The sequence below is a fragment of the Pseudorasbora parva genome, chromosome 1, assembly GCF_024679245.1.
Source record: "Pseudorasbora parva isolate DD20220531a chromosome 1, ASM2467924v1, whole genome shotgun sequence".
NCBI classification, from domain to species: domain Eukaryota; kingdom Metazoa; phylum Chordata; class Actinopteri; order Cypriniformes; family Gobionidae; genus Pseudorasbora; species Pseudorasbora parva.
This window is the reverse complement of record NC_090172.1, coordinates 70,011,158-70,038,757: the sequence shown is the minus strand read 5'-3', so window position 1 is coordinate 70,038,757 and position 27,600 is coordinate 70,011,158. Positions and strand designations below refer to the sequence as shown.

The 27,600-nt window shown below is 45.3% G+C and overlaps 1 protein-coding gene across 1 annotated transcript in view; it reads right to left on the bottom strand.

Annotated features, from left to right (window-relative positions):
* The window catches only part of LOC137082239 (butyrophilin subfamily 1 member A1-like), a 42,215-nt gene extending 15,208 nt beyond the window's left edge, over positions 1 to 27,007 (bottom strand). Inside the window, exons 1-7 of the mRNA XM_067447703.1 lie at positions 26,877 to 27,007; positions 26,728 to 26,784; positions 18,017 to 18,379; positions 14,457 to 14,750; positions 1,520 to 1,624; positions 1,417 to 1,437; positions 863 to 885 (exon numbers count right to left, since the gene is read on the bottom strand). Coding sequence (XP_067303804.1) covers positions 863 to 885; positions 1,417 to 1,437; positions 1,520 to 1,624; positions 14,457 to 14,750; positions 18,017 to 18,379; positions 26,728 to 26,779 — 858 coding nt within the window. The 5' untranslated portion in view covers positions 26,780 to 26,784; positions 26,877 to 27,007. The remainder of the gene's footprint in view (positions 1 to 862; positions 886 to 1,416; positions 1,438 to 1,519; positions 1,625 to 14,456; positions 14,751 to 18,016; positions 18,380 to 26,727; positions 26,785 to 26,876) is intronic.
* Positions 27,008 to 27,600: the final 593 nt, after the last annotated feature.

Here is a 27,600-nt window from a genome sequence, read left to right as displayed (position 1 = left end):
GCCAGCAATCAGCAACAGTCCCAATAGTAGCTCTGTTAGACTAGTCACAAACATAAGAAAATATAATAAAATCTAAATTTAATAGTAAAGTTAACATGATTTGTGGGTGGAGAAGCGGCGAACAGACAACGCCAGCATCCTCTCCCCCACGTTGCCTAGCAACTAATGTAATGTAAACCCAAAAAGCTAAGTAGTTTCTTAAATTTGATAATTAATCTGCTATGTCATTTCATGTCTGTTTATGACAGGTTATGTTGTCTTGGTAATGTCAAGTTGTCATGACAAAGACACTGAGAGGTTATGATGTATTGGTTTATGTCAAGTTGTCATAACAAAGACAACCCCGAAATGTCATCATTGCATTAAAAATGACATAATTAAGCGAATGACACTTAATGACCGTTGTCATAAACATGCATAAAAACTCCTTCATATTCATGACAAGTGTCATGTCATGATTATGAAGGTGTCATGTCAGTCTTATGCACACCCCTTCAAGTAAAGTGTTACCGAGATGGTACCTAATTATTCGGACCTCGCAACGCCGCTGACTGATCTAACTAAAAAGGAAGAACCAGATACAATTCGATGGACAGAGCAGTGCCAGCAGGCTTTCACTCAGTTAAAGGCGGCTCTGTGTGGTGGGCCGCTCCTACAAGCTCCTGACTTTTCTCTCCTTTTTTCTCTGCAGACTGACGCCTCGGACAGGGGGCTGGGCACGGTCCTGTCCCAGGAGGTGGAGGGGGAGGAACGGCCGGTGCTGTACATCAGTCGCAAGCTCTCTAAGAGAGAGAAGATGTACAGCACCATAGAGAGGAAGTGTTTGGCCATCAGGTGGGCCGTCCTCACTCTTCGATACTACCTCCTGGGGCGGGAGTTCACCCTCTGTTCGGATCACGCACCCTTGCAGTGGCTCCACCGCATGAAGGATACCAATGCGCGGATCACCCGTTGGTATCTAGCTTTACAGCCTTTTAAGTTCAAGGTGATCCACAGACCGGGTGTTCAGATGGCTGCGGCTGACTTCCTCTCCGGTGTTTACCGTTTTCATCTTTAATCAGTCTGAGTATGGAGCGAAGCGGGAGAGAAAGGTGGACACACTGTCAGTTTCCCAGATTAAAGTTATAGTTTGGACTGTATTCACATTATGTTCTGGTAAAGATTTCTGTTACGACGTGCACTTGAGCATTTATGTGATGTTTAGTGGATCGCTTACGATATTAATATTAACGGTTAATCTTCTTCAGATACCTTCTTTTGTTGGTCTCTTCGGAGATGCATCGTCACAATCTAAAATAAGAGAACATTTCATTTTGAAGATTTAATTATTAATTGTTTCCACAAATACTCCAGAATTAGCATTTAGCTGTTAAGCTGATTCAACTGTGTTTTGGCTAATATGTGCAGTTTAATTACCTTCTTTAGCTGTTTTCTTCCCTGAAAGAAAGATTTAATAAAATAACAACACATAAGCATAAATGCCTGCATTAAAGCCTTCGGAAGACTAACCAGATTGTACCTGTTAGTTTGTGTCTGTATTTGTAGAGGATCAGCCCAACCAAACCCAGAAGAGCACAAAGGAGAAGAATGATGAAGAAAAGAGCCTTCCATGGATCTGATGAGTCTGAGGAAGAGAAACACCTTCAACATATATCAATCAAATACAGTGATTACGCAGAACAATAGCTGGAGTGCCCATGATCGCCACCAGAGGGCGTCTCCTTCCATCTCCTGTGCTATCTCATCATCAACTACATTACCCATAACCCATTGCCTGACTAATCATGATCTGATTACTTCCACCTGTGTCTTATTATCTCATTTACTCTTGCCTATTCAAGCCCTGTGTTCCCTTTCGAAAGGGAACTCGCGCTGCGTCAGCTGACGCTACGGGGAACGCCTTCAGCGTGACAGGTGTCTGAAATCGCTATCAAATCACAATCCTACTGACTGTTGGCAGCTGGTGATGTCATCACCGTGCGACCAGGAAGTATAAAAGGGCACCGTGCCAACATGACAATATCCTTTCATCTTCAGGGACTGTTTGTCTGGTTCGCTGGAAAGTCTAAAAATGAAGTGCACACGTAAAGTGAAGGGAGTGTACAGGAAGTGCGCCGATCCGTGTCCCAGGTTTCTCACGCCTGAGGACACACACACCCTTTGTGTGCTCTGCCTGGGGGAAGAGCACGCGCGGGAGGTTCTCGAGGGGGCTTCCTGCGCAAACTACGAGTGTTTTCCATTGAGGACGCTCCGCTCTCGCCTGGCCTTCTTCTCGAGGGAAGAAGAGCCAGCATCTGGGAGCGGTCCCGCTCACGCTGAGGCTGAGCGGCGCCGTCTGTCCTCTTCCGGTCGATCAGAGGATGGCGGTGGATGAGGAGGAGAATGAAGCTGAGGCTGAATCCTCCCAGCCATCCTGCCCCGTGTATGGGGAGCTGTATGATGTAATGGGGCGCGCGGCGCTGAGACTTCAGCTGCCGTGGCAGAGAGCCAGGGGAGAGGCCGCACGCCCTGACAGATTGGGCGATCGGTTTCTCCCTGACCATAGCTGCCCAGCTCCCGGGAGCCTTCCATTTCTCCCCGACCTTCACGAGCAGGTCGTGGGGGCATGGAAGAAACCCTACTCGGCACGATTCCATCGACCTCAGTGTTTTAACTTCGCTGATGTCGAGGGATTGGCCGAGGCAGGGTATGTGTCGATGCCGCCCATCGACGAGACGTTCGCGAACTATCTCGCGTCCGGGTGGCCATCGACACTAAGAGCTCCAGCCCTGCCGTCTAAACCATTAAAGACGACTTTGCGTCTGAACGACAGGGCATACACGTCGGCGGGTCAGGCGGCGACGGCCTTGCACACAATGCTGTGTTGCAGGCCTATCAAGCTGATCTACTGAGGGACCTCGATCAGGGGGAGGGCCTACCCCCTGATGCGATTGCTGAGTTGCGCCGCACTACGGATCTCTCTCTCCGGGCGGCCAAACACACAGCAGTCGCCATTGCACGGTCGATGGCGGCTATGGTCGCCACAGAGAGGCATCTGTGGCTGAACCTGGCGGACATCGGGGGGAAAGAAAAGGCTTTTCTCCTCGATGCCCCGGTCTTGCCCTCTGAGCTTTTCGGCACCTCCGTCGAGGCCGGTGGTGGGAAAGTTCAGAGAGGCGAGGGCGCGCTCAGCGGCATATAGAACGTGTATTCCGCTGAGGTCCGGGGTGGCGCCCAGGCAGGAGGGTGTCCCTGGCCCTTCGAGATCCGAGGATCGTCGATTGGGCCAACGCAGCAGCGTGGCCTCTCGTGCGCCCCCTCCGTGGAGGAGTAGGACGCAGAAGAGGCGGGACACCCGCAACAGGAGGAGGGACATCGGGGAGAAGAACCGCTTCCAGCGCCGAAAGCAAGGTGGTGAGTCTCCGCCCCCGAGGGCGTGGAAGTGATGTAAATGTGTCCCCTCCATTGGTTTCCTGTTGTTTTTCCTTTCTCTCCCCGGGCGCGCTTCACACCAGGCCGCGCGGGCCGATGATGAGCGGATGTGAGACTTTGATGGCCTGCCAGGCCGGTGTGTGCTCTGCCCGCACACAGTGCATCGTCTCTGGGGACGGGATTTCGCGGCCGCCTCCTCGGCCTTACCTTTGAGAATAAAGCGCCCCACCCTCAGGTTAGTGCACCGAAGCATGCATGTTACATGAAGCGATGAGGCACTGAAGACAGCGGGTGAGTCCCCTTTAAGGGCAAACATTCTTCTTTTCAATGCCGTATGTTTGGACTCTATGCTTCCCTGAGGGATGTTTTGTCTACAAAAGATGAAGAAAAATTGTAACAGTTGGAGAAGTGGGCCTGTAGTTCCCCGGTAAAGGTGGCTAGAACGATGTTTGTATAAACAGAGTGTTTTTGTAGGCTGTATGTTTGCTAGTGTAGTAACAGTACTTTATAAGGCTGTTTCTCTTCTGGATATGTGTAATATGAGCAGTTCAGGCCACCGCACATGCCGCGGGCATGTAGCGACGATATAAACTGATGTATGTTCTCCTGGCAAACTTTTTTAGCTGTAGCCACCTCTGGGTAGCGTTGGCACCTCTGCTAGTAAAATATCTAGATGAATATGTGAGGTTAGGCTAGCGCATGAACTACAGTAAGGTCTGTCCCAGTCCTTTTTAGGGCCGTTGTTTGTGGGATTATCAGACCGATGCTAGTGAATCAAGTTGGCCTAGGCTGTTGATGGGATGGCGGTGACGTCTCGCGGTGGCATATCACCCTGGCAGTTGCCCCGGGCTCCGGTGGGTAGTCCCGCAGGAGCTTTGTATCCCTATCCGGCCTCCCCACAGTTAGAGTCGTCCGGCCAATGCCCACCCCCCTTCTGCATTTGGGGGTTGTTATTAATGCAAAAAGGTGTGTAGCAGAATGGATCGCGACTCGGCCAGTGGTCGTGGGGACGGGGTAGGCGTCTCTTCACGGTGCACAGTCAGACTGTTTTTGCTAGCCCCGCCCCCCAGAGCTAGTGCGGCCGCCACTTCTGGGTGGCCCCCCGGCTTGGTTCAGGAAATGGCCGGGTGTGTGTGTTCAATATCTTTCACCTTTTGCTCTGTGTCTTCTGCTTCACCTTTAGGACTCGGGCTGTACTTCGCAACCATCGGAAAGCATGGGTTGGTAGGATTCTCCCCTGGAGTCGAAACACTGTCACGGCTGATGCCCTTGCGCGGACGGCGGACCGCTGGACAACCAGATGGCCGCCCTGGAGGCAGGTGGCGTAAGTTGTACTCCCCTCGCTTTAGAGGGTTCAAGGCGTTTTATGCTGAGTGCACTGCTGTGTGGGCATTGTGTTTTAGGTCCACGCTGGTAGGCGCTGCCTGGGAGACTGCGCTGTCGCAGAAGGCTTCTATGGGCCGCTGGGGTCGGACCGACTATAGAAGGCTGGCTGGCGGGAGACACCAGCCGAGGCAGTCCGGGCAGTTAACTCTGGGTCAGGTGGTAGGCCTCAGTAGGCCTCCCTGCGGGTGAGTTCCGACATCGTGGCCCATGTGAGTCCCCAGGTAGTGACTGGATACCCAGTCCTCATCATCCAGCAGACAAGCCACTGTCAGCCCGACTTATGAGGGCTCGCTGAGTTTCAGCACGCCTCAGATGGCGTCCCCTGAAGGGGTGACCTAGGGTCCCGACCATTGGTTGACAGGATCTAGGCCGCTTTAGGCCTCCTGTAGGGTGAACCCCGGTTCCAGGTCTTGCAACAGTGTGCGTGGGTAATAGCCAGGCGGCTAGCGTGGTCTGCTATCAGGGACAGGCTGCTTCAGGCCGTCCTAAGGTCGTTTCCCGGCGGGGTTTCCGGTGGGATTTGCCATCGGATAAGCACCGTCTGTCACCAGTCTAATAGGGAACTGCCATTCGGCAATAGGCCTCTCCAGGCCGCCCTAAAAAGACCGGACTGTATGTAGGCATCAAACAGGCCTCCCTGGAGGCGAGCCCCGGGAACACAACAGCTCCCGACAGTTTGCACGTTGGCTGGCAGGAAGTAGGCCGCTCTAGGCCGCCTGAGGGTAGTGTATTATGCTGTCAGGCCTTTTTGGGCCTTTATAGGAAGGGATTCCCGGACCAGGTCTCGGTGACAAGCTAGCTATTAGCATTGGGTGGCTTCTGGCGTTATAGCCTCATGAGCCCCCTGAGGAACCAGTAAAGCCACCTGCCGGCAGGCCGCCTGAGGGTGAGGGGGACGCTCGCTAGGCCAGTGTATTATGCTGTCAGGCCTTTTTGGGCCTTCATGGGAAAGGATTCCCGGACCAAAGGTCTCGGTGACAAGCTAGCCATTAGCATGGATGGCTTCTGGCGTTATAGCCTCATGAGCCCCCTGAGGAACCAGTAAAGCCACCTTCCTGCGGCTCTTAACAGCTAACAGCTAACACTAACAGTGCCGGGTGGAGGCGCCTCATGGCCTCCCTGGAGGGGAAACGGTTCCCTTGAGCGGGAATGTATAACTGGCTTTGGGCTGACAGCTAGCGGCTGCCCGCCGGTGGGTCCCGGCCTGGGCCGGTATAACTCAAGGGCGGGCTTATGCCCTAGCACAACGAGACTCCGTTTCTGCTGCGCAGTCCCTTCAGGACAGGGACTGGCTAGCCTACAGCATGGGTTACCTACCAAGCTGGCTTAAGAGCTCCCCTCATTGAGGGTCGTCTGCGAGCTTACGGCCGCTTGAGTCTGATCAGACAGGCAGGCCCCCCTCGGGGCCTCCTGGGTAGATCAGTCCATAGGCCTTTTTTAGGCCTCCTGAGCACCCCTGTAATAAATGTGCTCAGTAGATCCTAGGATCGAGCAGAAGAGACGCCCCTCGATGGCAAGGGTAAGTAGCACTAAGCTGAGTACTGCTCTCCAGGATTCCCGTCTCCGAGTTCCGGTCTGAGGAGGACATTGCCAGTTTGCAGTCCCTCAGTCTGGATGCTCATGAGTAAGAGCGATGTCCGGAGGCTCTGTTTTGACAGACAGGGTTGGCCAAGCTGGGGTGTCCCACAGAAGTGATGCCAGGTGAGGCCTCCCTGGTGGCATTCGGTTAAGGTTTTTTCCGTATTAGTGACGGCTGGGGCGCCCTCGGGTCCCCTAGCCACATTCCCTTAAGGGACTCCTTCCTTCGAAGTAGTAGGTCCCAGGCCCTCGAGCAAGCCGAGGGTAGGAAACCTCAGTTAAAACTTGTTTAGGTTCTCTTTTAGGCATATAGCTTGGGCTATGACCGTAGGGGATGATGTCACTGGCAGCCTTTGTGGCTAGAGGGGGAGTGGTTCAGACTTCCTGCGAACACTCGTCCAGGCAGTTCTCACATCCAGTAAGGGGCGTGCACTCCCCTCAGCATGGCGGCGTGGGTATATCGTTCCCCGTAGCGTCAGCTGACGCAGCGCGAGTTCCCTTTCGAAAGGGAACGTCCCCGGTTACGTATGTAACCTTAGTTCCCTGAGAACAGGGAACGAGACGCTGCGTCACATGGCCATGCTTCAAGGTGTGCCTGCCCACAGTCCCTTCAGACGAAGCGGATATTGTCATGTTGGCACGGTGCCCTTTTATACTTCCTGGTCGCACGGTGATGACATCACCAGCTGCCGACGGTCAGTAGGATTGTGATTTGATAGCGATTTCAGACACCTGTCACGCTGAAGGCGTTCCCCGTAGCGTCAGCTGACGCAGCATCTCGTTCCCTGTTCTCAGGGAACTAAGGTTACATACGTAACCGGGGACGTTTTCACTCTCACTTGGCAAAGTTAGATGTCAGTTAAATATGCATCTGGTGTGCACTTTGGCCATGTTCACGCAGTACCAGAATAGGATTATTAGTACTGTATTTCAGGTTATGTTCACTGTGTGTGAACGTGACATTTGCAATCCGAAAAAATACAAAAGTATTCAAAAATGTTTGTACTGAAGTATTGCAAGTAGTTAATTTAAAAATTTACTACTCATGTACTGAAAGTAAAAGTACAATTATTGTATTATGTAGTTAATAAAGAAGTCAAAAGTTTGAACATCATATTTCATTAAAAAGTTCATTTTGACGTGTAGTCTAATTTTCTACCATATACAATTGAATACAATTAACAGCTAGCTAACCACAACTCTGTTTGCACCCCCCCCCCCCCCCCGTTTTTACCTCACTCCAGTCCAGTCTAAACTAGGCTAAATAATTTTTTACGTAATTTTTCTACACATTGTTTTATAAATAACCTGAGAATACTGAAGTCCGTTAAGATTAAATCTTTATAACCACTCTTGTGGTTAAAAAAAAAAAAAATATATATATATATATATATAAGCACACTTATATTCTTATTTCAAGAGGTGTTCTGAGTTATTTTTTTTTTTGGTGACACATTACGATATGGTTTGATTAGTTACCATTTCATTAGTTTACAACCTTTTTTTCAGTCATGGCACCCTTTGAAAATGTTCTAATTTTGTGGCAGCCCCATACATATGTTACGCTAGGGGTGTAACAGTACAGATTGCTCACGGTTCGGTTTGTATCACGGTTTTAGGTTCACGGTTTCAGTACGGTTTGGCGGTTTGGTATTTGCCACGCTCAGGGAAAGAAAGAACTACTGTCACATAAAAATAAAGAAAATATGATCAAAAAAACTTAAATACAAGCAGCAGCGAAAAAAATACTATTGAGCAAAGATACTGATAAAATAAAGAATGCTTTTCAATTGTTCAGGTAGGTCTAACATTAGTTTTTATGTAGATAAATTCAATAAATAAATCAAATGTAAAATAACTGCACATTTAACTGTTTAAATTAAAGATTAATCCTTATTAAACTTCCAAAAGCTATTCAGTCAAGAGCAGTGAGTGATGTCCTTATCTTCTGTTTGACAGACAGCAGTAAAGGTTACTGCCCCTTTAAGACCTAATACAGGGATATGCTCGTTTTTCTCGACTGTATAAAGTTCTCTTAAGGCATAGTCAGACTATGTCTGCTTGGATACTTATCCAAGTGCAGCGCATTTTTTGCAACTCCATGCGTAGCTCCACATCCGAAGAGGAACCAGTTCTCGGCGAATCTAGCCGAGCATGACGTCTCATCACACTGGCACCAGTTTGCACATACAAATTAGGTGCTTATATTTACTAAATGAGCCTACATTTACAGCAGAAATAAGCCATTTTAAATGAAGATCCATGTTTAATCAAATAAATCACAACACTAAAATGTTTAGTGAAATTAGGAAATATTTAAGAGATCGTTAATTTAGTTGCATACATATATTTTGTTTTCATGTCACAAGTAATAATATCAAGCCAAGGTTTACTGAGTTTTACACGATTCTTTAGTAGTGTGTGTTTTTGGTGAAATGTACTAAAATAAATATCATCACCTGTGCACATTAACCCACTTCTTCTCTACGCTTTTTCCTGTTGGTTTATAGAACAATTACTCCGAATCGCCCCCTGTCGTTTCAAAGAATAGCACAACGGCGAGTGCGGCGAGTATAAACGCCTCGTCCTTTTGGGGAGGAGCGCACGCAGTCAGCGGAGGCTCGCGCAGCGGAGACAGGCGAAAGTATAAATGAGACGACGCGCCTGCTTTCTCTCGCATATGCGCCTCGCAGCAGTTATTATATTCTACATCACTCATCGAACAAATATGCTTCTGCTGTAAAAAAAAGGCAGAACGGGAGCACACGCATTTTTCTTGAATCGCTAGATTCGCTCAAGGTTGTGCCAGCTTCATCAAACCTGCCATCTAGGCCTATTCTACCGCTCTGGCAGTGGTAATGTGGGCTTGGAATAGAATGATTCGTAGCATTTTTATAATTTTAACGAGTAACTATGCAGCACATAAAAAATATATCGGAGTAAAAGTATTAAACTAATCGAAAAAATGTACTGAAGTAAAAGGGGAAGTAGGAGAAAAAAATACTCTAGAAAAGTACAGATAACGCCTTTTAGTACTTAATTACAGGTGTGAAGTAGTTCTACTTCGTTACTATAATGAAGCCTCATGAAGCAGTGAGGATTTACCCTAACTGTTTCGGGATAAGATTTGAATCACCGAGAGTATCGAGAACAGTGCCATCTGTTGCTTATTTAAAATAAAACAGCCAGAAGCCTTTGGAAGAAGCTCTGTCAGATAAAGCCATCGGTGTATATATGGGTGAATGTGAGGCAACATGTAAAGCGCTTTGGATGGCCATTGGGTCTGTTGGAAGCGCTATATAAATGCAGTCCATTTACCATTTATTTATTTTTTAAAGTATACACACATTGGAAGCTATTCCCATTACCCTTTTTTCCCATTAATCTACGTACAAACACCAACACTCTATCCCCTAACCCCAAATTACCTAAACAAAGTGCAAATGTTTTAGCAAAAAAAGACAAACAATTTGAAAATTTATTTTTCCATTAAAATGGAAAATGAATTTACATAAAATAATTTTTCTGTATGGAAAAATAAATTGTTACCTTAATGTTTGAAACAGTAGGTTATCCACTTAATTGATATGAAGAGCCACTATATGCAATCATCACAGCTTTCAGTTTGTCTAACGTTACCGCATCAGATGTCGACGCCGTCCTCTCCAGCTGCTGAATGGGTTCACGGATGCCACAGCAACTCTCAGCGGCCACCAGGACTTATACGGGTTTATAAAAGCTATTAATTTGTTGTAAAGTGTAATAATCATCTCAGAAAAAATACATTCTAATGTCAGGCGCAGCTGAAGTAGTTGTTTGCTTACATGGGTAGGTTTAGGGACAGTGTCATTATGCCAACATTATCTTCACAACTTCTTACTAAATAAAAAGTTTATCCCTCTCTTGTCAACATTATAGCTTGGTGCATGTGAGCACGGCGCGCACTGTGTACGTCATATAAGTAATCCGGTGAGGTCGTGTACATGGTGAATGTTGAATGTACATGGTGATGGGTGCATGTTGGTGTATTTACGTGCCAATTTTGCTAAGAGCGGATAGCGCGTTTCATTGTCTCTCCACCATGCTAGTGGATTAGCCGTAGAGTCAATTGGTTGTTTTTGGACATAGCAGGTTAACTCCATGTCAGCGCGGGTTGTTCTTGGAGATAGCGGGTTAACTCCATGTCAGCGCGGGTTGATCTTGGAGATAGCGGGTTAACTCTGTGTCAGTGCGGGTTGATCTTGGAGATAGCGGGTTAACTCTTTGTCAGCGCGGGTTGATCTTGGAGATAGCGGGTTAACTCCGTGTCAGTGCTGGTTGATCTAGGAGATAGCGGGTTAACTCCATGTCAGCGCGGGTTGATCTTGGAGATAGCGGGTTAACTCCGTGTCAGTGCTGGTTGATCTTGGAGATAGCGGGTTAACTCTGTGTCAGTGCGGGTTGATCTTGGAGATAGCGGGTTAACTCTGTGTCAGCGCGGGTTGATCTTGGAGATAGCGGGTTAACTCCGTGTCAGTGCTGGTTGATCTTGGAGATAGCGGGTTAACTCTGTGTCAGTGCGGGTTGATCTTGGAGATAGCGGGTTAACTCTGTGTCAGCGCGGGTTGATCTTGGAGATAGCGGGTTAACTCCGTGTCAGTGCTGGTTGATCTTGGAGATAGCGGGTTAACTCTGTGTCAGTGCGGGTTGATCTTGGAGATAGCGGGTTAACTCTGTGTCAGCGCGGGTTGATCTTGGAGATAGCGGGTTAACTCTGTGTCAGTGCTGGTTGATCTTGGAGATAGCGGGTTAACTCCGTGTCAGCGCGGGTTGATCTTGGAGATAGCGGGTTAACTCCGTGTCAGTGCTGGTTGATCTTGGAGGTAGCGGGTTAACTCCGTGTCAGCGCGGGTTGATCTTGGAGATAGCGGGTTAACTCTGTGTCAGCGCGGGTTGATCTTGGAGGTAGCGGGTTAACTCCGTGTCAGCGCGGGTTGATCTTGGAGATAGCGGGTTAACTCCGTGTCAGTGCTGGTTGATCTTGGAGATAGCGGGTTAATTCCGTGTCAGCGCGGGTTGATCTTGGAGATAGCGGGTTAACTCTGTGTCAGCGTGGGTTGTTCTTGGAGATAGCGGGTCAACTCCATGTCAGTGCGGGTTGATCTTGGAGATAGCGGGTTAACTCCGTGTCAGTGCGGGTTGATCTTGGAGATAGCGGGTTAACTCTTTGTCATCGCGGGTTGATCTTGGAGATAGCGGGTTAACTCTGTGTCAGCGCGGGTTGATCTTGGAGATAGCGGGTTAACTCCGTGTCAGCGCGGGTTGATCTTGGAGATAGCGGGTTAACTCTGTGTCAGTGCGGGTTGATCTTGGAGATAGCGGGTTAACTCCATGTCAGCGCGGGTTGTTCTTGGAGATAGCAGGTTAACTCCGTGTCAGTGCGGGTTGATCTTGGAGATAGCAGGTTAACTCTGTGTCAGTGCGGGTTGATCTTGGAGATAGCGGGTTAACTCTTTGTCAGCGCGTGATGTTCTTGGAGATAGCGGGTTAACTCTGTGTCAGTGCGGGTTGATCTTGGAGATAGCGGGTTAACTCTGTGTCAGTGCGGGTTGATCTTGGAGATAGCGGGTTAACTCTTTGTCAGCGCGTGATGTTCTTGGAGATAGCGGGTTAACTCTGTGTCAGTGCGGGTTGATCTTGGAGATAGCGGGTTAACTCCGTGTCAGCGTGGGTGTTCTTGGAGATAGCAGGTTAACTCCGTGTCAGCGCGGGTTGATCTTGGAGATAGCGGGTTAACTCTGTGTCAGTGCGGGTTGATCTTGGAGATAGAAGGTTAACTCCGTGTCAGTGTGGGTTGATCGTGGAGATAGCAGGTTAACTCCGTGTCAGTGCGGGTTGATCTTGGAGATAGCGGGTTATCTCCGTGTCAGTGCGGGTTGATCTTGGAGATAGCGGGTTAACTCAGTGTCAGTGCGGGTTGATCTTGGAGATAGCGGGTTAACTCTTTGTCAGCGCGTGTTGTTCTTGGAGATAGCGGGTTAACTCTGTGTCAGTGCGGGTTGATCTTGGAGATAGCGGGTTAACTCTGTGTCAGCGCGGGTTGATCTTGGAGATAGCGGGTTAACTCTGTGTCAGAGCGGGTTGATCTTGGAGATAGCGGGTTAACTCTTTGTCAGCGCGGGTTGATCTTGGAGATAGCGGGTTAACTCTGTGTCAGTGCGGGTTGATCTTGGAGATAGCGGGTTAACTCCGTGTCAGCGCGGGTTGATCTTGGAGATAGCGGGTTAACTCTGTGTCAGCGCGGGTTGATCTTGGAGATAGCGGGTTAACTCTGTGTCAGCGCGGGTTGATCTTGGAGATAGCGGGTTAACTCCGTGTCAGTGCGGGTTGATCTTGGAGATAGCGGGTTAACTCCGTGTCAGCGCGGGTTGATCTTGGAGATAGCGGGTTAACTCCGTGTCAGAGCGGGTTGATCTTGGAGATAGCGGGTTAACTCCGTGTCAGCGCGGGTTGATCTTGGAGATAGCGGGTTAACTCTGTGTCAGAGCGGGTTGATCTTGGAGATAGCGGGTTAACTCCGTGTCAGAGCGGGTTGATCTTGGAGATAGCGGGTTAACTCCGTGTCAGCGCGGGTTGATCTTGGAGATAGCGGGTTAACTCCGTGTCAGAGCGGGTTGATAGCGGGTTAACTCTGTGTCAGCGCGGGTTGATCTTGGAGATAGCGGGTTAACTCGTGTGAGTGCGGGTTGATCTTGGAGATAGCGGGTTAACTCTGTGTCAGTGCGGGTTGATCTTGGAGATAGCGGGTTAACTCCGTGTCAGTGCGGGTTGATCTTGGAGATAGCGGGTTAACTCTGTGTCAGCGCGGGTTGATCTTGGAGATAGCGGGTTAACTCTGTGTCAGTGCGGGTTGTTCTTGGAGATTGCGGGTTAACTCTGTGTCAGTGCGGGTTGATCTTGGAGATAGCGGGTTAACTCTGTGTCAGTGCGGGTTGTTCTTGGAGATTGCGGGTTAACTCCGTGTCAGTGCGGGTTGTTCTTGGAGATTGCGGGTTAACTCCGTGTCAGTGCGGGTTGATCTTGGAGATAGCAGGTTAACTCTGTGTCAGCGCGGGTTGATTTTGGAGATAGCGCGTTAACTCTGTGTCAGCGCGGGTTGATCTTGGAGATAGCGCGTTAACTCTGTGTCAGCGCGGGTTGATTTTGGAGATAGCGCGTTAACTCTGTGTCAGCGCGGGTTGATCTTGGAGATAGCGGGTTAATTCCGTGTCAGCGCGGGTTGTTCTTGGAGATAGCGCGTTAACTCTGTGTCAGCGCGGGTTGATCTTGGAGATAGCGGGTTAATTCCGTGTCAGCGCGGGTTGTTCTTGGAGATAGCGGGTTAATTCTGTGTCAGCGCGTGCTCTGATCGGTAAAGGGGCAGAGATTTCAGACCTCCGTTTATTAAGGAGTTGATGATCTCCAAGATTTCTCAGACTTCTCCCGAATCATCTCCAGCAGTAGCAGCCTCCGAAGCACCACTAACTCCGCCTCCGTTTCCCTCAAGAGCTGATACAATTTCCCCCCGAAGTGCTTTTTTTAAAATATTTGTAAAAAAATATTTTAAAAATGTGGTTTTGGCAGTTATAGAGTTCTAATGAAGGTGTTTAACTATAAGGCCGTGTGTCCACCAAAGCGTTTTTAGCCAGCAGAAAATGCTAGGCACTCTGCTGAAAATGCCTCGCTGTGAGCGCTTGAGAGTGTTTTGGCAGGCAAAGTTTTTTTCTTACATTGAGACTGCTTTTTGTTAGGATAAAGAAAATCCGCGGAAGTCTTTCTAATTTCACAGGTAGTTTGTTCCTGTATTGATTCTATATAAAATTGCAGATACAATGTAAAGTATTTGCTCTGGCTTTTAGTTTTAAATCATTTTATTCCGCTATTATTTGCTTGTTGTCATCTGATGACGACACGCAGAATGTGGCGGTTGGTCTGTGTTGTATTTGTCCCAAATACTCGCTCAGCGCCTCGGTGCGCTCCAGGCATTCTAAAAACGCAGCGCTCTCATTGAAAACAATTGAAAACTACAAAATATCTACAAATATTCTGAGATGTGCTCTGACCTGAAGAGATGATGGCTTGTATGTTTAATCTTCCTTCTCTAAACTCTCCAGTCTTGAGAGCCATTGAGCATGAGACCAGTTGAGCGTCCGAGCGAGAGACGGCCGTCCAGCTGTGGACAGAGAACATCTCATCTGCTCCAGGACTGCCAGATGTTCCTCCAGGACGGAGAACCTTTCGCTCATCTGACATCCAGGTGATGTTCGGCTCTGGGTACCAGCCGCTGGATCTACAGCTGATGTTCATACGGCCATCATCCAGAGGCTGTGGAAACAGGACAGGAGCGGATCCTACAGCTGGAGCAGAAGAGACAGATGCTCTACAATCACTGCAGGTATATTTCTAATTTATTTGGGTAAATGCATCTCTACTGCTAGAAACGTGGTTTTCAAATTAAAGATTCATTATCTTTACAACAGAACTGAATCAACAATGAACATGTTCCTGTTGTCACTGTAAAGCGGCTTTGAAATAATCTGTTTAATATAAAGCAGTAGACAAATTAAAGCTGCAAGCAGCGATGATGGGCCCAAGCCGGTGCCATCAGCTTAACTGTGCATGGCAGGCAATATGCATTTAAATAGGAGAATATTTTTAAAAAATCATTAAAATCATAAAATATTCATTTCCTTGAATATTCCACGTTTACGTGTGTGTGTGTGGGGGGGGGGGGGGTATTTTAAAAAGAAATAAATATATTGATATGAAAAATATTACATTTATACGAACATTCAATCTTAATTTAAATCAAACAATGCTTTTGTAAGATATGACACAATTTGTGTTACATTTTTGTCCTTATTTAATCCCTCGGCATGGCAACACAGTTTGAGATATCCTATGATTGTTCGCAGTATAGCATCTTCAGTGTCTTTCTTTCATGTTGACTGAGTTTGGTGTCGATTCCATGTATCTCCTACGAGTAGTTTGTAAAAAAACGTATTTAGCCTTATTTATAAAAAAAATCAAAATTCAAACCAAAATATCTGACTTCCTGTTGGTCAGAGCTAATACCTGCAAATTAGAAAGTTGTCTGGCTCGACGAGAACAATAAATATACAGAGTTTGGTTACTGTTGATTATTGGCACGTGGATGTCTTCAGTCCAGGACTCTTATCAAACTTGTGAAGTTTGTGGCAGATCAGACATTGTCTCTCATACACTGTTTGGTTACTTCCTGTTGGTCGGAGCTAATGACGGTAATTTAGAAAGTTGTCCGGCTCAAAGAGTACTATATATATATATATATATGTACTATATATATATATATATATATATATATATATATATATATATATATATATATATATATATATATATATATATACACACACACACACAGAGTTTGGTGACTGAAGATAAAAATAACCCCCTCTCCCCACCTTTGACAAAAGATGGCGCTACTGAGCTCCTTCACCACACCCGTTTTTATGTCTCATCCCATATCTACTGGACAGCATGTCTGATGTGTGTGTCAAGTTTTGTGTAATTTGAATCATTGTAAGAGTCTCAAAATCATTGAAAAAGAATGTTATAGTTTGATGTGTTGTCATGGCAACAATATTTACAGTATCAAGAAGTGCTTACCATTTTTATATCTGCAATGTTTTTATATTGTACTGATGAAGTTTGAAGTAAATCAGGTAAAAATAAGATGGTGATTTTTAAAGCATTTTGAAAGTGACACACTTCCTGCTGCAAGTTGGTGGCAGTATAACTTTGACTCAAAATATCCATGTGATCGGCCTCTTATATTGAACACACTACTGAAGTTTCATCCTAATCAGTCAATGTTTGCAAAATGTATAGCACACTTCCTGTTTCCCTTTTCTCACCATATATTTGTCTCCTTGCCACGGCTAAACCGTTTGAGATATCAAAAATCCACTCACAATTTACGATGATACAATCAGATACGCCAATGCTCTCATGTACACGTCATGGCACCCTGGACAAAGGTACTGCATGCAACTTATTATCAGATTAATGGTTGGGTGTGGTTATAGCCATTTTTATGCCATTTTTTCCTCTTTTATCGCCATCAAGTGGGCAATCATCGCAGTTTTTTCAAGTGACTGAAATTTGAGATAATAGACATGTGACCCGAGTTTTGCGAAAATATCTTGTTCTGTTCACAAGTTATAGTCATTTTAGTAAAAGTGGCTCCCAACGCATAAAATATTTTGGTTCCCCTTAGCGACCATGAATCTGATATTTAAAAAAAAAAAAAAAAAAAAAAAAATATATATATATATATATAGTATAGGAGTCATAAGCCATTTCATACTTTTGCTCGCTGTAGCACCCCGTCAGGCTGATCGAGCCGTGCCTCAGTGAAGTTGGTAGTCGGTGTGAATACTACCAACCCTGAAAATTTCATGTCTCTACGACTGACGGTTCGGTCTGTCCGATAATTTTTAGATGGAGAATGATGCATCATGGGAAAATTACCAATTACAATAGGGTTTAAATACTTTGTGCTCGAACCCCTAATAAAAAGGGCCTAAACAAGGCCTTAAAAAGTTTACAAAAACTTTATCAAGTGTTTTGACATGCCCTTCAGAGAGGAAAATGGTATATTTTTGCATTTTCAGCGCCTTTATCATGGAAATGTGTTTTTTTTTTTAGTTTTTTTTGTTTGTTTTTACCTTTTAAACTGTAATAACTCTACTGATGACTCGATCTCCATAGAAGTTCGCACGCTTCTTTACAATAATAGGACGCACATTCTCAATTAATTTGGTAAAGTTCTGCGCAGAGCAGGCATTTTTAGTCATTTAAATGTCATTTTGTTTAGGATAATATAGTTGACCTTTCTAACAGTTAAAGCGCCACCGATGGTCCGACGTCCATACAAGTCTGCAAGGTTCTTTAGGTCACCTGACATATGCGCACGCCCGGTTTGTGAAGTTGTATGCAAATCAGGCTGGAAGAGGGCCGTTTTCAGGCATTTAATGGGATTTGCCATAGAAATACCTAATTTTGACACCTTTTTAACTGTTATAGCACTACTGAGTGGCCAGTCGCCGCACCGTGGGTCACCGCAGGTGACCACAGAATGAGCTCTTACATAGCCATGCTGAGTTTGGTGAAAATAGTCAATTAAGTAAAAGTGGCTTCTCCCACTTGAAACGTTTTGGCAGCCCTTACCGTAAATCCAAAATTACACCTTTTTTGATAATTATTGACATTCAGACTCCAGAGTCTGCGCAGGTCTGGTTCCGGTCGGGCAAAAAACCTAGGACTATTTTGCAAAGTAGTTTCAAGTCTCTACGACTTACAGTTTGGTCTGCCTGATCAGTTTTAGATGAAGAATGATGCATCATGGGAAAAGTGAGCAAATACAATAGGGTTTCAGCAGTTTGTGCTCAAACCCCTAAATACTAGAAGAATGTTTGTTCATTACTTTGAGAGAACCTTGCCAGAATGTTAGCCCTGGTGGGCAATTTGTTGCAGAGTTAGAGTAGTAGAAATACCTACTCATGCAACAAAACAGCTGAACTATTCCTTTAATGAGCTCTAGATCCACAAAAAACATAATGCATTGAAGTATTGGACTCACCAGTGACTTTGAGAACCATCTTTTGACTGCCATATGCACTATTTCCACTAACATAACAATAAAATGAGCCTTCATCCTGAACTGTGAGTTTCTCCAGCCGTAGAGAGACGTCTCCATCCTTCAGACCTCCAGACTGATCATAGCGCAGAGTCAGTGAGCTTCGGTTCCTGAATGATTCCTCTTGGAGATCTTGGATCTTGCCATCCTGATAGAAGAGAACAGGGTTGCTTAACTGGTCATGCCGGTACCAGGAGATCTCGAGAGCTTCAGCGTTCTCCGGAGGAGAGATCCAGCAGGGCAGAATGACTGTAGACCCGACATGAGCCACTATCTGATCACCAGGAACCACAACACTGAATGACTCTGAGAGACACAGAAAGACAAACATAGAAGTGACTTTCAAACCAAACAGATTGTCTCGTGAAACTCCCAATTGCGTGATTCCTATTGGAATTGACTGGATTTCACACATGAAATGTCTCATAGCAATTAACATCGGCTTTAAATGTAACTGAACAACTAGGGTTTGAGTCCTACTTGACAGTAAAATACAATTATATTAATGAATAGCTGGCATTCTGACAAGTGTATTAAATATCTAGTATATTTTATTTAAATGTTATTTATACATTGTTTGTAGAACTTTCTTAAATGTCTTCCTAATGTTGGGAGAAAGAGTTCTCAGAACAACATTCTGGAAACAAGAATTAAGGGTTGACAACTGTTTAACACAATGTAACTTGCTTAAGTTACACAGCAAAATCCATCATTTCATTAAGGGGCCGTTTACACAAAACAGTTTTTTTTTAAACCGAGAAAAGTTTTGGATGTTCATTTACATGACAACAGAGTTTTGTGAAAATGGTGTGAGTGTTTTTTGTACTGTGGGTGATTTCTGTGCTGATGAGCTACAGGTGTGCATGATTAGTAATTAAGGGGAGGTGTGCACTGTGATTGTGTGACGTGAGAGCCTGGATTACTCCTCAGCGAGCAACATGAAATGTCCTTCAAACCAGAACCAACCTCAACTATTTAAACATAAACATCAGAGAAGTGGTGGAAAACGGCGAATGGCGAACAACGTCCTCTCAGTGGCTGCCAGCCATCAGCAACAGTCCCAATTGTAGCTGTTGGACTAGTCACAAACATAATCAAATAAAATAGAATCTAAATCTAACTGTACAGTTAACATGATTTGTGGGTGAAGAAGTGGCGAACAGACAACGCCAGCGTCCTCTCCCCCACGTTGCCTCTAAGACTAAGACGGATCTGTGGAGGAACTCCCGGAGAACCTCATGAGTGAAGTCCTGGAATACGGAGGGGGCATTGGCCAGGCCATAGGGCATGATGAGATATTCGTAGTGACCGGTGGGTGTCTCGAAAGCCATCTTCCACTCGCCCCCCTCACATATGCGGATGAGGTTGTACGTGCTGCAGAGGTCCAACTTGGTGAAAACAGTGGCACCACGGAGATGTTCCAGCGCTGTTGGGACGAGAGGAAGGGGGTCTTGTTCAGTGATCTTGTTCAGTGCTCAGTAGTCGATACAGGGCCACATGGCTCCGTCCTTCTTGGCCACAAAGAAGAAGCTGGACGGAGCAGGGGAAGTAGACGGGCGGATATATCACTGGTCGAGTGCATCCTGGATGTACTCCTCCAGGAGTGACAGAGAGTATATCTTACCACGGGGCACTGCCTCACCCAGAAGCAGATCGTTAGCACAGTCCCATGGCCGATGGGAAAGCAGCTGAGGGCAGAAGACATCACTGAAGTGGCGTAGCATGGTTCCACCAAGGGTTGTTTAATTGAGTTCTCAATGGAGGTGGCACACATGGGAATTTTCCTGGAACGAGGAGTAGAGGGAATAGGGAGAGCAGAAAAACAGTTCGGAAAGCAGCTATCACCCACTTCAGGATCTCACCGGTCTTCCGTGAGATAACTGGGTTGTGCTGCTCTAACCAGGGGCGCCCTAAGATCACGTCAGTGGTGGATTCCTCCAGAACCGGTAGATATTGTTGTTCAGTATGCAGGATTCCCACTTGGAGCTGAATGGGACTGGTGACGGAACGAACCTGTCTTCGACTGAGGGGCCTTCCAGTTATCGATTGGATCTGGTAGACGGACGGAGTGTGAGTCGTCTTGAGCCTGAGCTGATAGCAGAGGGTGCAGGAGATGAAATCGCCGGCTGACCCAGAGTCGAGGAGGGCAGAGATTGGCAACGACACATCGGCAGTAATGAGGTTCACAACAGTGGTAAGGGGTTTAATTGTGTGAGCAGATGGATAGATAGTACTCACTAGAGGACTAGGAGGACACGTGGGACACTTGGCGATGTAGTGGTCGGGAGATCGGCAGTACAGGCATAGACCTTGAGTCAGCCACCTCTGCCGTTCAGATTGGGTAAGGCGTACATGCTCGAGCTGCATAGGTTCTGGTACTAGTTCTGGAGGGCTAGCGGAGTCTGGTCGGCAGAGGGAAGGAGTGCATAGTACCTGGCCCTGGTGCTCTTCGAGACACAACTGCATACGAGTCGTTGCTCGTTCCATCCGCTAGCGGCAGCCAGTGTTCTGAACTGCAGGGCATATTCATTCACAGACGTTTTCTTTTTCAAATGATACAATTGCTCCCCAATGGAGGCATCCCAGGCTGTTTTTCTGAAGACATCCTTGAAATGAGCAATGAAGCTGGACATCGAATGTACAATCGGATTATTCTGGGACCACAGGGTTTCTGTCCAGCGCAGCGCTGAGCTAGTGGTTCTGTGGATTTGTGGGAGTATGGTGCAGATATCCGGGACAACACAATCTGTATACTTGCAGGTGAAGAACGCTGAAGATTGACTTGCAGTGGTGGAGACACAGCACACACACACACACACACACACAATGCTGGAACACGATGGAGACTTGACGGTAACTCGGGAGGAAGGTAAGTATCATCAAAGGAGTCCTTGAAGTAAGCAGAGGGGTAAGTACCATTTACAAACGAGAGTGGCCCGTGACTGAGCGTGTGTAAGTGTCTTTTGTACTGTGGGTGATTGCTGTGCTGATGAATTGCAGGTGTGCGTGATTAGTATCAGGGGAAGACGTGCAATGTGAATGCGGTACCCCATACTGAACTTGTGATCAGTGTGACATCTCTTCATTTACTGCTACAAACTGATAATGGTCAGATAAATATGATTTAAACCATGCCATTGCAGTTCCTCTAAAGCCAACATCATTTTTGAGTCTATTTAGAAGAACGTTATGGTCGATAGTACTGAATGCTGCACTAAGCTCAAGTAACACTAATAGAAAAATACAACCAGAATAAGATGATAAGAGTTAATAAAAATTAGTCTTTACAAAGGGACAAAAGTTCAAAGTTGAAAGAACATTTGAGGAACTTTTTAAAAAACGCTCCTCTAACATTAGGAAAACTGGGCATTTTACATCAATTATAACCAAAACAGAATGATTGGAAAAAGGTTCTTAGAACAAAACATTGTTAGCCGGGTTGGTTTTGACATTGCCCAAACAGAAATCCAACAGAAAGTGTTCACATATATGAATTAGGCCTACTCTAAAAATATCAGCATTTGTTGAACTATCAGGGATGGCATGTTTGGAATATATGGCTGAATGAAATCCAAATCTGTCAATCACATCCTCTTACTCAAGCATCTTGAAATGGGTTTTGGTGTTTCTGAGATCCTAACCTGGTTTACCTGATTTCGCTGAGCGCCGCCAGTTTATTTTTATGAGTGGTTTCCGGTCTCCGGCTCTGTCTCTATGGTGTTCCTCAGGGTTCAGTTTTAGGCCCCTTACTTTTTAGCATTTATATACAAACCCGATTCCAAAAAAAGTTGGGACACTGTACAAATTGTGAATACAAAAGGAATGTGATAATTTACAAATCTCATAAACTTATGCTTTATTCACAATAGAATATAGATAACATATTGTAACGTGGTTCGTAGATGGGAAGAAATGAGGCAGGGACAGGCGAACATTAAACAAAGAATGTATTAAATAAACAAACTGAAAGTAACGCGGACAGCCCCTCACGGACGACTGTCCACACACAAATAATAAACAAAAACAAAACACAACATAAAATCCAGGCCTGTTCCTCTCTCGTCCTTCACTCCTTCGCTCTCCTTATATGCCTTCGAGCTCCCTCATGAGAGGATATGAGACCGGTGTGTCTCGCAGGTGATGCTCTTTCGCAATTGCGTCCCAGTCTCGCTTGCTCCTCCCACATCTCTCGCTCGTCTACCTCGCCACACATATCAAATGTTGAAAGTGAGACATTTAGAAATGTCATGCCAAATATTGGCTCATTTTGGATTTCATGAGAGCTGCACATTACAAAAAAAAGGTGGGACAGGTAGCAATAAGAGGTCGGAAAAGTTAAATGTTCATAGAAGGATCAGCTGAAGGACCGATTTGCAACTTATTAGGTAAATTGGCAGCATGATTGGGTATAAAAAGAGCCTCTCAGAGTGGCAGTGTCTCTCAGAAGTCTAGATGGGCAGAGGATCACCAATTCCCCCAATGCTGCGGCAAAAAATAGTGGAGCAATATCAGAAAGGAGTTTCTCTGAGAAAACATTGTCGGTAAACACAATCCACTGTGCCATTCGTAGTTTCCAGCTAAAACTCTATAGGTAGAAAAAGAAGCCATATCTAAACATGATCCAGAAGCGCAGGCGTTTTCTCTAAGCCAAGACTCATCTAAAATGGACTGTGGCAAAGTGGAAAACTGTTCTGTGGTCAGACGAATCAAAATTTAAAGTTTGTTTTAGAAAACTGGAAAACCATGTTATCCGGACTAAAGAAGAAAAGGACAACCCAAGTTGTTCTCAGCGCTCAGTTCAGAAGCTGCATCTCTGATGGTATGGGGTTCATGAGTGTGTGTGGCATGAGCAGCTTACACATCTGGAAAGGCCATCAATGCTGAAAGGTATATCCAAGTTCTAGATCAACATATGTGACCAGTCACGGAAAGTAGGGACACAAGTCGGTTCTGGGGCATTTTGAGTTATTCTCAGATTCTGAAAGTGTAGTCTCCAAGCTTTCCAACGATGTGTAACACATGGAAATGTGGACGGCACGTTCTCTCGTTTAAACTTTTCTAAAAGCCTACATTCAGATGGCCACAACTCCCACCGGGAGGAGGCCCCGGGGAAGACCCAGGACACGCTGGAGGGTGAAAGAATCCAAAATAATCAAAGATATTTTGATATTTTTCTTTGAACAAAGACATTTGTTTTACTGTGTTCCACCCCCCTCTCTCTTATCAGTGGGGCTGTTTGGGATTCCTAAAGACAAAGAGATGTTGAGGGCCTGTAGGCCAAATGGTGCCACACCTGTAGTACAGTGGGGGAAGTCTAGTCTGACTGGTCAGTTTGAATGTCTCAGGGTTTCAGTCACATGGTCAAGGGATGTATAAAAGAAGATTACAACTGTTGCTCGAGGTCTTCTTCCTCTGACGCTGTCTTTTTCTCTGGCTGTCTCTTCTAGGGCCTTCTTTGGCTCTTCTCTTTGCTCTCTCTCTTTCTATCTTTCTATCTCTCTTTATCTCTCTCTATCTCTCCCTATCTATCAGGTAACATTCTATACATGCTGGGTACGATTAATGGTATAAGTTTTTATCATCTCATTCTCATCTATTTTGTAACTATTTTAAGTGTAACCATAACCGGATTTTGTCATTAAATTCTTTTAATTATAAATGATTTGCTAACTAGTTTTGGTTTGGTATTGACTTTGAAGGGCTCCCTATTGCAATACAATATAGTCACATTAAAGCAACGCTCTCCCACATATTTTGCTATTGTAACTGCGCTTATTTCCGTCGTTGGTATAAGTTGCAGTGGGTGGTTATAGACAAGAAATGTACAGTTTTCTACTATCACGCTGATAACGTTTCTTTAGTCGTTCGGCAACCCTGCAGTCAGAACCACTGTAGGCGATCCACCCTTACAAGGGATTATGTCTCCAGGCTGGCCTGGGAACGCCTCGGGGTACCCCCGGAGGAGCAGGAGGAAGTGGCCAGAGAGAAGGAAGTCTGGGCGTCTCTGCTTAGACTGTTGCCCCCGCGACCCGGCCCCGGATAAGCGGAAGATGATGGATGGATGGATGGATGGATAAACGAGAGAAAACCTGAAGTTTTGCAGTTCTCACCTGTTCTCACCTGCTGGGAGTGACATTATGACTCATTTACATCTCATTTACATAAGCCACACCCCCTTTAAAGCTCCCCCCTGTAAAGCTGCATGGTTGCTAGTAACGACAGACGCAACAGGAAAAATCGGACCGCATACTATTAATAATAAAGGACAGCAGATGCTAACATTACCATCTAAAAGCCCATTATAGTAATGGGTTTTTTTGGCAAGTGATACGATGCTAACGATTACAATTAAAAGAACAGTTAAGAACAATAGGTAGGTATGGGAAGGTCTAAACATGAGATAACGTGTGTGTGTTCTTAGAATGAACACAAAACGACAAACGTTGGTGTTTATGGAAACACAACCCATAAGAAGCAGAAAAGTATTCTTGCAAATCTCGTTGCCTCCAATGAAATAAGTCGTTCGGGCACACTTTCTGTTTGCCGGGGTCTTCTTAGTGGATGTACTGTGCGTCTGTTCGAAGGGGATAAAGACAGAGATGTGGGTAAAGTCTGTCACCATGGCTGTAGTGTAGAGGTAAGATGCATGTCATTAAGTTTTGACGCAAATCGACCAGAGGTTCGAATCCGCCTTTTCCCACACTCTCTAACCGAGAAACACTTATTAATAAACACGTTAGATGCTTTATTTCCACTTTTCTAATATTTTCTCAATTCTTTTTGAAAATAAATGCCTTTCTGATCTGATATGTGATGGGAAAAGGGAGTAGAGAGAGTGGGGCAAAAGGCGGATTCGAACCTCTGATCGAGTTGCTTCTAAACTTAATGCCATCCGCCTCACCCCTACACTATAGCCACGGTTAGAGAGTTGAGCCATTTCTCTGTCTTTATCCCCGTCAAATGTTACTATCGTTATCGTCTCTGATTTCTTACGGTCCAATTCTTCTGACGCCAGTCTGATACATTCTTCCTCTTCTTCATCTTCGCTCAGTTGTAGATTAGGGTATTATTCAGTCTTATTATGCCGCTTTCATCGTCACTCAGATCATCTCTACAGCCGGCCAGAGCGCTGCATCAATAATTAGCCACGCGTCCCTTGTAGGGCGGGGCAATAACAAAAGCCAGTATGGAAATACACACAGACAAAACAAGGCGATTTCAACCCCAAAATATATGCTTTTAAATATACCATTAATGCCATCTCAAACACGGAGAGGCTTCTTCGTGATTTCAACTAACAGATTCTGCAAAAAAGCGAAAATCACATAATTTGGTTAAAATTTTGGTTAAAAAAACGCTTCTTTCTCATTTTGCTCGAAAGTAAAGCTGCCGACTTGTGTCCCGGGTGTCCGTGATGGGTCACATATGCTCCATCCAGACGGCGTCTCTTTCAGGGAAGACCTTGCATTCTCCAACATGACAATGCCAGACCACACACTGCATCAATTACAACATCATGGCTGCGCAGAAGAAGGATTCGGCACTGAAATGGCCAGCCTGCAGTCCAGATCTTTCACCATTAGAAAACATTTGGCGCATCATAAAGAGGAAGATGCGATAAAGAAGACCTAAGACAGTTGAGCAGCTAGAAGCCTGTATTAGACAAGAATGGGACAACATTCCTATTCCTAAACTTGAGCAGCTCGTCTCCTCAGTGCCCAGACGTTTGCAGACTGATATAAAAAGAAGAGGGGATGACACACAGGGGGAAACATGGCCACGGCACAACTTTTCTGAGATGTGCTGATGCCATGCAATTACAAATCTACTTATTTGCCCCTTAAAATGATACCTTTTCTCAGTTTAAACATTTGATATGTCATCTATGTTATATTCTGAATAAAATATTGAAATTTGAAACTTCCACATCATTGCATGTCCCAACTTTTTGGATTTGGGTTTATATATAATAATAATAATCATGATGTTAAAGGGAAACAAAGGATAGAAAAAAGAACACACACACACACACACGCACCTATGCATAGCCGTAAATCGCGGAGGGGTCGGAGGTTTTGCCCCCCCCCCCCCCCTAAAAATATCATTAAAACCACATTCTGTATTGTAAATAATATCTTGTTATATACTGAAAGTAAGTGTGTAAGAAGTAAAACAAAACAAAAATGCAAACGGGGCAAAGCATTTTGCTTTAAGAAACATTTTGAGTCCCCCCCATTCCCCCTCGTGTTGGTTTGGTACACACACACACACACACACACACACACACACACACACACACACACACACACACACACACACACACACCTCACCTACATCTACACACACACACACACACACACACACCTCACCTACATCCACACACTCACACACACCTTATCTCACCTACATCCACACTAGCATGGTGGGAGAGGACAAAGGTCAGAAGTTGTGGAATTAGGGCTATTTTATTCACTTTAAACATCAGATGAACTGATTTTCTCTTTAATACAAACAATGCTGAGTTAATAATAAATTAGCAATGACAAAAAAAAAGTCAGATATTTTTAGCGATTATTATTTGCTTGTTATTTTATTGTATAAAGTGCCCTGACTTGCTCTAAAATAAAGAGTATTATTATTAAACCTGTTCTTACCAGAAGTCTCTATGAGGAGATTCATCAGTAAAGCTAAGGTAATTATCGACATCTTTTCTGAGGAAACACACACACACACACACACAGACTCAGGGTTAACATGCCAGTAACATGAGAGATATATTAGATGAGATTGTGGAGTAACTCACCGGAGAGGAAGACTCATTTAATCTGCCGTTTAGAAGCTCAACATAATCGATGAAATGGACGAAAATCTGACCCGATCAAAGCACCTGATTCTCCTCAGGACTTTGCTTTCACTCTCTAAGCGTAACGTGACTGCTCAATAAAACACCTCAGATGATTAACGTCGCTTCATAGCTGTGTGTGTATGTGTGTGTGTGTGTGTGTAATGATTGAATAGACACAGATCTCGTCGCTCCAACACTGAAGTCTATAAGGATTTTTTTTTCATGGATCGACTGAAGAAAATGTATCATATTATGAAAATATGGATTGATGATGAATATGATCTTACAGTGATATTAACGCATTTATTACACAATAAGCGTTTTCCTGCCATAGTAAAGCTTAAAGAAAACGCTTAACATGGCTTAAAATATAAAATTCAGCACAGCGATTTGTGTTTTCTCTATATATGGTTTATTAATAAGGTCAAAATGTGATATCATGTAATAAGCATTTTCTGTGGCTATATGAGAGGAACTGGGGTCTTATTTATAAAGCGTTACGTGCATTCCCTCTATACAGATTTTTTTTAAACTCTAGCTCCACCCGTGGAGAGGAGTAAAATAGCCTATCATAATGCCCAAATATTATAACAGACCTGGGGTCTCATTTATAAAGCGTGCGTACGCACAAAACGGGGCTGGAAACGTACGTACGCCAGTTCCCACGCAAAGGTTGTGACCT